The sequence below is a fragment of the Entelurus aequoreus genome, linkage group LG10 (genome assembly GCF_033978785.1).
Source record: "Entelurus aequoreus isolate RoL-2023_Sb linkage group LG10, RoL_Eaeq_v1.1, whole genome shotgun sequence".
Lineage (NCBI taxonomy): Eukaryota > Metazoa > Chordata > Actinopteri > Syngnathiformes > Syngnathidae > Entelurus > Entelurus aequoreus.
Genome location: NC_084740.1, coordinates 47,306,920 through 47,317,878, shown reverse-complemented (window position 1 = coordinate 47,317,878; position 10,959 = coordinate 47,306,920). Strand labels below are relative to the sequence as shown.

At 39.9% G+C, this 10,959-nt stretch overlaps 1 protein-coding gene across 1 annotated transcript; it reads left to right on the top strand.

Moving 5' to 3' along the window:
* Positions 1-1,963: 1,963 nt before the first annotated feature.
* Positions 1,964-4,186, top strand: LOC133659414 (zinc finger protein 862-like). Its single transcript, XM_062062175.1, has 4 exons — positions 1,964-2,745; positions 3,093-3,306; positions 3,490-3,619; positions 3,983-4,186. The coding sequence occupies exons 1-4, from the start codon at positions 2,240-2,242 to the stop codon at positions 4,045-4,047; spliced, it is 915 nt and encodes a 304-aa protein (XP_061918159.1). The 5' UTR covers positions 1,964-2,239; the 3' UTR covers positions 4,048-4,186.
* The last annotated feature ends 6,773 nt before the right edge of the window (positions 4,187-10,959 follow it).

Below are 10,959 nucleotides of genomic sequence, written 5' to 3'. Positions count from 1 at the left end.
CAACATGATACATCACATATGCGTGCATACAACATGTTACATCACACATGCATGCATACAACATGATACATCACACATGCGTGCATACAACATGATACATCACATATGCGTGCATACAACATGTTACATCACACATGCGTGCATACGACATGATACATCACACATGGATGCATACGACATGATACATCACACATGCATGCATACTTTATAATACATCACACATACATGCATACAACATGACGCATCACACATGCATGCATACAACATGATACATCACACATGCATGCATACAACATTACGCATCACACATGCATGCATACAACGTGATACATCACACATGCATGCATACTACATGATGCATCACACATGCATGCATTCAACATGATGCATCACACATGCATGCATACAACATGATACATCACACATGCATGCATACAACATGATGCATCACACATGCATGCATACAACATGATACATCACATATGCATGCATACAACATGATACATCACACATGCATGCTTACAACATGATACATCACACATGCATGCATACAACATGATGCATCACACATGCATGCATACAACATGATACATCACACATGCATGCATACAACATGATACATCACACATGCATGCATACAACATGATACATCACACATGCATGCATACTTCATAATACATCACACATACATGCATACAACATGACGCATCCCACATGCATGCATACAACATGATACATCACACATGCAAGCATACAACATTACGCATCGCACATGCATGCATACAACGTGATACATCACACATGCATGCATACTACATGATGCATCACACATGCATGCATTCAACATGATGCATCACACATGCATGCATACAACATGATACATCACACATGCATGCATACAACATGATGCATCACACATGCATGCATACAACATGATACATCACATATGCATGCATACTACATGATGCATCACACATGCATGCATACATGATACATCACACATGCATGCATTCAACATGATACATCACACATGCATGCATACAACATGATGCATCACACATGCATGCATACAACATGATACATCACATATGCATGCATACAACATGATACATCACACATGCATGCTTACAACATGATACATCACACATGCATGCATACAACATGATGCATCACACATGCATGCATACAACATGATACATCACACATGCATGCATACGACATGATACATCACACATGGATGCATACGACATGATACATCACACATGCATGCATACTTTATAATACATCACACATACATGCATACAACATGACGCATCACACATGCATGCATACAACATGATACATCACACATGCATGCATACAACATTACGCATCACACATGCATGCATACAACGTGATACATCACACATGCATGCATACTACATGATGCATCACACATGCATGCATTCAACATGATGCATCACACATGCATGCATACAACATGATACATCACACATGCATGCATACAACATGATGCATCACACATGCATGCATACAACATGATACATCACATATGCATGCATACTACATGATGCATCACACATGCATGCATACATGATACATCACACATGCATGCATTCAACATGATGCATCACACATGCATGCATACAACATGATACATCACACATGCATGCATACAACATGATGCATCACACATGCATGCATACAACATGATACATCACACATGCATGCATACAACATGATACACCACACATGCATTCTTACAACATGATACATTGCACATCCATGCATACAACATGATGCATCACACATGCATGTATACAACATGATACATCACACATGCATGCATACAACATGATACACAGGGGTGCAAATTAACACTCGCCAGTCGCCATTTGCGAGCTATTTTTAGCTTTGGCGAGTAAAATATTTGCCTAACTTGCCACGCTGGCGAGTGGAAAAAGTGAGGTTCACAACAGCAATAATGCAGCGCTTACCGGTACCTAAAGCAACACGGAGATCATTATTTTACCAAGCACATATTTGTTGTGATGTCACGTTCGACGTTCCGTAGACTAGTTGCTAAGAGACGGCAGTTAGCTAGCCTAGTAGTTAGCTTAGAGCGCGCACTACAGGGATATCTCTCAGGCGACAGTCACAGAGTGTACCGGTAACGTTACTCGAGTCTTAATAGCTAACAATCATTCTTCCTAGCCTTAAGCCTATAAATCTTATCGTTATGTGGCGCTTCCTGAAACCCATAGCTAAAAAGGCACGGACGGAGGAGGAGGAGGAGGAGGAGGAGGAGGAGGAGGGGGGTCGCGATGCGAATGCTGCGAAACCCAAACCGACCAGCGCTGGAACTGGGGGGAGAAAGTTTCAGACGAAGTGGCTATACGACGATGCAGGGAAAAAACGCGACTGGCTGACTGTCAAGAACAACATCATGTTTTGCACTGTGTGCACAACTTTTGGAAAGGACAAAAAAAGTCAGGCGAGTCACTTTGTTGTGGGCTGCTCCTCGATGAAAGTTGAAAGTATAATATCACATGAAGGCACTCGCAACCACGACAAAAATATGAAAATAAAGCAAGCCAAGTCTGCCCCACTCCATGAAGCGCCCTCGGTGCAAGTTCTCACTAAACTCTCGGACGTAAACACCCAGAAGATGAAGCTTCTTTTCCGAAATGCGCACGCCATCGCCAAGAAAGGTCGACCCATCACCGACTACGTCTGGCAATGCAGGTAATTGTTAGCTGTGTCCTGTGTTTATATTTACATTACAAATGCCATGGATGTAAAGTGACAGTTTAATGATTGTGGTTACACATCGACAGTGACAGTGTTGATATATAGTTTGATGTCTGGATGTAATGTTACAGTGGCAGGATTGGATAGTTTAATGATAGTGGTAGCAGTGTGCTGCTGATATATTTTCATGCCATGTCTGGGGATTTAAAATTGGTAAATAGCTAATCATATATTGCTTTTGTTATTCCTGCAACGTGGCTGACATTTATGCATTATGCACTAGAAAGTATAGCTGTTTGAGTTCAATTGTTTGAATGTTTTTATACTCTCTTTCTTTTAAGCTTGGATGAGAAAAAGGGGCTGTCCGTGGGCAAAACCTACAGGAACCGCGAGACCGGCAAGCTCTTTGTAAAGTACATTGCCAAGGCAGCAAGAGACAAGCTCTCCTCAACAGTGCTGCAATCTCCCTTCCTTTCTGTCATGGTTGATGGCTCCACAGACCGCTCGGTGAAGGAGGAGGAACTGACCTATGTGCGCTGCTGCAAAGCAGGGAAGGTAAGAAAATGAGGAGGGGGAAGGAAATACAGAATGAACAGTGTGATTGATGCATGCATCATCCTGTATTAAAGGGATTACTCCACTTTCATACATTTTGTCTCTATTAGGTTGTATGCTATAAATATTCAACCAGCCACAGTGTTTTACCATCTGAATAAAATCCCTCTTTATTCAACTAAGGTGGAGGTCCACTTTGTTGGCATTGAAGCAGTGGACAAGGCAGACGCTGCTCACATCACCAGGGCTGTCCAGAACCAGATGCAGACTGTCTGCAAGGACTGGGAGTCCAAACTTGTTGCTGTTGCTTCAAATATATGTTAATCTGATGTTCTTTCATTAATGTTCTTTCATTATTTATATCCAGACAATGTTGGCAACAGATTTAATATTTTTTTCCTATATTTTTTGTAGCAAGCAGTTCACGGTCAATCAGACTTGCATATTACTTTTATTTTATTGAATGCAGATATTTTTTAATGTTTAAATGTAAAAAAATTAATGTAAATATCCAGACAATGTTGAAAAATATTTAACTATTTCTTTATTCTTTGTAGCAATCAATGCACTGTAAAACTTGTATATTACTTAAATTTTATTGAATACAGATCTTTTAAAATCTTATCTGCACTGCATCATGCGTCCTGCTTCTAGTTTCATAGGATAGTAAAAAAAAGAATCTATATACTCTATATACTATACTGTGGCCCCTGGTTGGTTGTAGAATTGGTTTTAATGTGACGTGAACACTTCTACATGGCGGAATACAATGGTAAAGGAAATAGTTTGTTTTGGCATTTGGCGAGTAAAAAATATGGTTGGCGAGTATGTTTTTTCACCTACTAGCCACTTGGCGAGTTGGTCAAAAAGTTAGTTTGCACCCCTGATGATACATCACACATGCATGCATACAACATGATACATCACACATGCATGCATACAACATGATACATCACACATGCATGCATACAACATGATACATCACATATGCATACATACAACATTATGCATCACACATGCATGCATACAACATGACGCATCACACATGCATGCATACCACATGATACATCACACATGCATGCATACAACATGATACATCACACATGCATGCATACAACATGATGCATCACACATGCATGCATACAACATGATACATCACACATGCATGCATACAACATGATACATCACACATGCATGCATACAACATGATACATCACCCATGCGTGCATACAACATGATACATCACACATTAATGCATACAACATGACACATCACACATGCATGCATGCATACAACAGGATACATCACACATGCATGCATACAACATGATACATCACACATGCATGCATACAACATGATACATCACACATGCATGCATACTACATGATACATCACACATGCATGCATACTACATGATACATCACACATGCATGCATACAACATGATGCATCACACATGCATGCATACAACATGACACATCACACATGCATGCATACAACATGATACATCACACGTGCATGCATACAACATGATACATCACACGTGCATGCATACAGCATGATACATCACATGTGCATGCATACAACATGATACAGCACACATGCATGCACACAGCATGATACATCACACGTGCATGCACACAACATGATACATCACACATGCATGCACACAGCATGACACATCACACGTGCATGCACACAACATGACACATCACACATGCATGCATACCACATGATACATCACACATGCATGCATACAACATGATACATCACACATGCATGCATACAACATGATACATCACACATGCATCCATACAACATGATATATCACACGTGCGTGCATACAACATGATACATCACACGTGCGTGCATACAACATGACACATCACACGTGCGTGCATACATGACACATCACACCTGCGTGCATACAACATGACACGGGACGGCGTGGCGTAGTGGGTAGAGCAACCGTGCCAGAAACCTGAGGGTTGCAGGTTCTCTCCCCGCCTCTTACCATCCAAAAATCGCTTCCGTTGTGTCCTTGGGCAGGACACTTCACCCTTTGCCCCGGTGCCGCTCATACCGGTGAAATGAATGATGAATGAATGGTAGGTGGTGGTCGGAGGGGCCATAGGCGCAAACTGGCAGCCTCGCTTCCGTCAGTCTACCCCAGGGCAGCTGTGGCTACAAATGTAGCTTACCAGTACCAGGTGTGAATGAATGATGGGTTCCCACTTCTCTGTGAGCGCTTTGAGTATCTAACAATAGAAAAGCGCGATATGAATGTAATCCATTATTATTATTATTATTATGACACATCACATGTGCGTGCATACAACATGATACATCACACGTGCGTGCATACAACATGACACATTACACGTGTGTGCATACAACATGACACATTACACATACGTGCATACAACATGGTGCATCACATGTGAGTGCATACAACATGATGCATCACACGTGCTTGCATACAACATGACACATCACACATGCATGCAAACAACATGATACATCACACGTGCATGCATACAACATGATACATCACACCAGCATGCATACAACATGATGCATCACACATGCATGCATACATCATGATACATCACACATGCATGCATACAACATGATACATCACACATGCATGCATACAACATGATATATCACACATGCATGCATACAACATGATACATCACACATGCATGCATACAACATGATACATCACACATGCATACATACAACATGATAAATCACACATGCATGCATACAACATGATACATCACACATGCGTGCATACAACATGATACATCACATATGCGTGCATACAACATGTTACATCACACATGCATGCATACAACATGATACATCACACATGCGTGCATACAACATGATACATCACATATGCGTGCATACAACATGTTACATCACACATGCGTGCATATGACATGATACATCACACATGCGTGCATACGACATGACATATCACACATGGATGCATACGACATGATACATCACACATGCATGCATACTTCATAATACATCACACATACATGCATACAACATGACGCATCACACATGCATGCATACAACATGATACATCACACATGCATGCATACAACATTACGCATCACACATGCATGCATACAACGTGATACATCACACATGCATGCATACTACATGATGCATCACACATGCATGCATACAACATGATACATCACACATGCATGCATTCAACATGATGCATCACACATGCATGCATACAACATGATACATCACACATGCATGCATACAACATGATACATCACCCATGCATGCATACAACATGATGCATCACACATGCATGCATACAACATGATGCATCACACATGCATGCGTACAACATGATACATCACACATTTATGCATACAACATGATACATCACACATGCATGCTTACAACATGATACATCACACATGCATGCATACAACATGATGCATCACACATGCATGCATGCATACAACATGATACATCACACATGCATGCATACAACATGATACATCACACATGCATGCATACAACATGATACATCACACATGCATGCATACAACATGATGCATCACACATGCATGCATACAACATGATACATCACAATTTCCAGTTTGTCTATTCAACATGTTGGAAAAGGAGTAGGAAGAAGCAGAGCTTATTTAATCCTACCCCTTTTCTCTTACATAACAGTTGCTAAAACTTTTGTTGACTTCCTGTTCTCAATGTATTCACAATATACTCCATAAGTAATCACAATAAAAATAAATCAATAATAATGAGTGAAGTAAGTTATATTTCATATGGTGAGATGAGTAAGATGATGCAGAAAATGAATGATGGATGAAATAAATTGAGAATGTTTATCATGGTTCTTCTTCTTTGTACTTTGTAAACACTTTAAGTGTGAAGAGTTTCTTGAAGTGGATCATATTAGTACATTGTTTGATTGCTTTGCTTCATCCATTCCATCATTTAATTCCACATACTGATATACTGAAGGTCTTAAGTGTTGTACGTGCATACAAATGTTTTAAATTACATTTTTCTCTAAGATTATATTTCTCCTCTTTAGTTGAGAAGAATTGTTGTACATTCTTGGCTAGCAGGTTATAGTTTGCTTTGTGTATCATTTTAGCTGTTTGCAAATTCACTATATGGTGGAATTTCATTATTTGTGATTGAATAAATAAAGTGTTTGTATGTTGTCTATATCCAACATGATGTATTATTATAACTGATCTTTTTTGTAACACCGTTAATGAATGAAGTGTACTTTTGTACTTATTTCCCATATTTCTACACAATAAGTCAGATATGTAACACTAGTGAACAGTAGAGAATATGAAGTCATTTTTGGTCTAGAACATGTTTTGCTTTATTCATTATTGACGTGTTTCTTGCTACTTTATGTTGTATATTTTTTACGTGAGATTTCCAGTTCAATTTATCATCAATTATTATACCTAGAGATGTGGTTTCATTTACTCTTTCAATTTCTATTCCGTCTATTTGTATTTGTGTTTGACTTTCTCTTCTACTGTTACCAAATAGCATTATTTTACTTTTACTGAGATTCAAAGATTGTCAAAGCATCTTTTTAATGTGTTCATTTCTTCTGTTATTATTTGTATTATCTTCTGTGTGTCCTCTCCTGAACAAAACACTGTTGTATTATCTGCAAATAATACTAACTTTAAATCTTTTGTAACTTTACAAATGTCATTTATATAGAGATTGAATAATATAGGTCCTAGTATTGATCCCTGAGGTACACCACAGGATATATTTAGTGTTGTAGAAGTGTGTTGGCCTAGCTTCACGTATTGTTTCCTGTTGGTTAAATAACTTCTTATCCAGTTTAAGACCAACCCTCTGATGCCATATCCTTCTAGTTTTTGGATGAAAATATTGTGATTCATTGTGTCAAATGCTTTAGTTAGATCCAACAACACTGCTGCTGCACATTTTTTACTATCTATTGCATTGCTCATTTCTTCTGTCATTTCAATTAAAGCCATCAAAGTTTAAACATTAGCTGTGTATCCATATTGGTTCTCTTCTACTATTCTATGTTTGTTTGTGAAACTCTCTAATCTGTTATTGGACACTTTTTCAATGATTTTAAAAAACTGTGGAAGTAAAGAAACAGGTCTATAATTTGTAAATTGGTGTTTGTCTCCAGTCTTATAAATTGCTGCAACTTTAGTTTTTTTCATAGTGTTTGGGTATTTGAGATGATAGGTTACTAATATACATGAATGGTCCTGAGATCTCTTCTAGAACCTTTTTTATGGTTTCCATATCAATTCCATTACAATCAGTCGAAGTCTTAGATTACAGGATTATAACTATTTCCTCCTGTGTCACATTACTGAGGAACATGGAGTTGGGATTTGGCTCTATGGTATCATTATAGTCCTCAATTGGAACTGGGTCTGGAATCCTTTCTTCCAATTTTGGTCCAATATTTACAAAGTAATTATTGAAGCTTTCAACTACTTCCTTCATGTTGTCATTATAAAATGGCTGTCAGTAACAACTGTTCGCTTATGAATGATGGATATAAGATGATGTTTCAGACTTATTTACCATACATAGTACTTGGTAAATGTATTTTAGATAATCTAAATGTGTCATTAAATATTCAAGATGGCTGACATCTTCAAGATTGCAGCCATCACTTTTATGACTGTCTGATATGAGTGATCTCGGTGTCAAACCAGTATTATTTTTTATTTCCTTTTCTTTGTGCAGAATTCAAATTTGGAACTTTACAATTGGCCAGAAGCTTCCTTCTAACTCAGAAATGGTGACCACAATAGTCACACTGCAACAAGATGGCAGCCATATTTCTGAAATTAAATCTATAATTTCAAGTACACTATCATCACACACCCTAACGTAGCTCAGGCATTCAAGGCAGGCAAATTCACGGTCCAGAAGACCAAAAATGTGTTCTCTTCTATGGCCATTGACCAGGCTCATGAGCAGATGAATGCTTGCATTAAAGGAGATGGTGGTGCTGTGGGCCTTACTGACAACCCATTTGCACTATTGCGATGGATGGTAGCAGGACCAGAAGTTGCACGATCCATACAGGAGTTTTAGATTGATTCCAAGAAATCATATAAAACACGTCACCATGACCAAACAACAAGTGTCCAAGTCTCATTCATCAAAGATGTACAATATTTGGTCAGTGCAATGGAACACTTTGGAAATCTGAAGAGGAAATTTGAAGAGGAAAGCAAGGACCTGATTGTTCTCCACTCAAAGGAACTTGCTGGTCCTTCAGCTGCTGAGGTAGTCAGAAAGGTGAAGCAGATAGGAGAGCACCAATTTGAAGCTTTCACCAAAGAATGCCTTGTTGAGAGAACAAAGACAGTGGACAACACCATACCAAGAAATAAGCTTCTGGTGTTTGGTACTTCAACCGTGAGGAGAGTATCAAAACCGAAACAGAAAATGGTCTCTCTGAAACAGGACATGGAGCTTTTTTCAAGGTTATTCATTGCTTGCCAGACCCGAGATGGAAACCTAGAGGAGTTCTTTCGACACGAGAACCAACCATGTCCACCAGCGCTGTCTGATGGGGGAGGTCTCCGACTGGGAGTGAAGAGTGATCTGCTTCCATGCCTGGAACAAGTTCCCAGTGCATACTCTGACAGTCCAAAGGTTACCTGCACCCTTGTAGATGGTGCAGCCATCATCCAGATGCTGAAACCAAGTTCAGTAAAAACCTTCAATGACTATGCCCATGTGATCTTCATTCCATATCTGACCAGAAAGTTTGAAACTGTGTCCAGGCTTGATCTGGTGTGGGACCACTACTTGTCTGACTCTCTGAAAGCTGCTACGAGAGCAAAGCGTGGCACTGGAGTTCAGAGACGTGTGGTAGGTGATGCAGCCATTCCCAGGAACAGGCAAAACTTTCTTAGAATTGACAGCAATAAGACTGAGTTGTTTGCCTTTCTCTTGGAGGCTCTGCTCAGATGGTTTGTGCAGGAGGATAAACAGCTTGTCATCACAAGTGACATGGAAGTCCTTAGCAAGCCACCTCTCCCAGATAGGACATCGATTGCTCCTTGCACGCATGAGGAAGCGGATAGTGAAACAACCACCACTAAATTATGATTCAAACAGTTGATACTGATGTTGTGGTGCTGGCTGTGGCAGTGGCTCAGACTCTACAACCAGAGGATGAGCTTTGGTTGGCTTTCGGTACTGGTAAGAATTTTCGATATTTGGCAGCCCATGGAATTGCAGCAGGGCTCGGGCCCGAGAAAGCATGTGCACTACCAGTGTTCCATGCATTGATGGGTTGTGACACTGTGTCAAGCTTTGTTGGCCATGGGAAAAAGACTGCATGGGCTGTATGGTCTGTGCTTCCAGAACTTACACATTCCCTGTTGAAAGTGTCTTCAGCCCCAGATGACATACGACAGGAGGTAATGGCCACAATTGAGAGGTTTGTTATCTTAGTCTATGACCGAACCAGCACATGTACAGAAATCAATACGGCAAGGAGGAAGTTATTTGCAAAGAGGCACAATGTGCAAACAATCCCCCCTACCAAGGCTGCCCTAGAAGAGCATGTTAAGAGCGCTGTATACCAAGGAGGGCA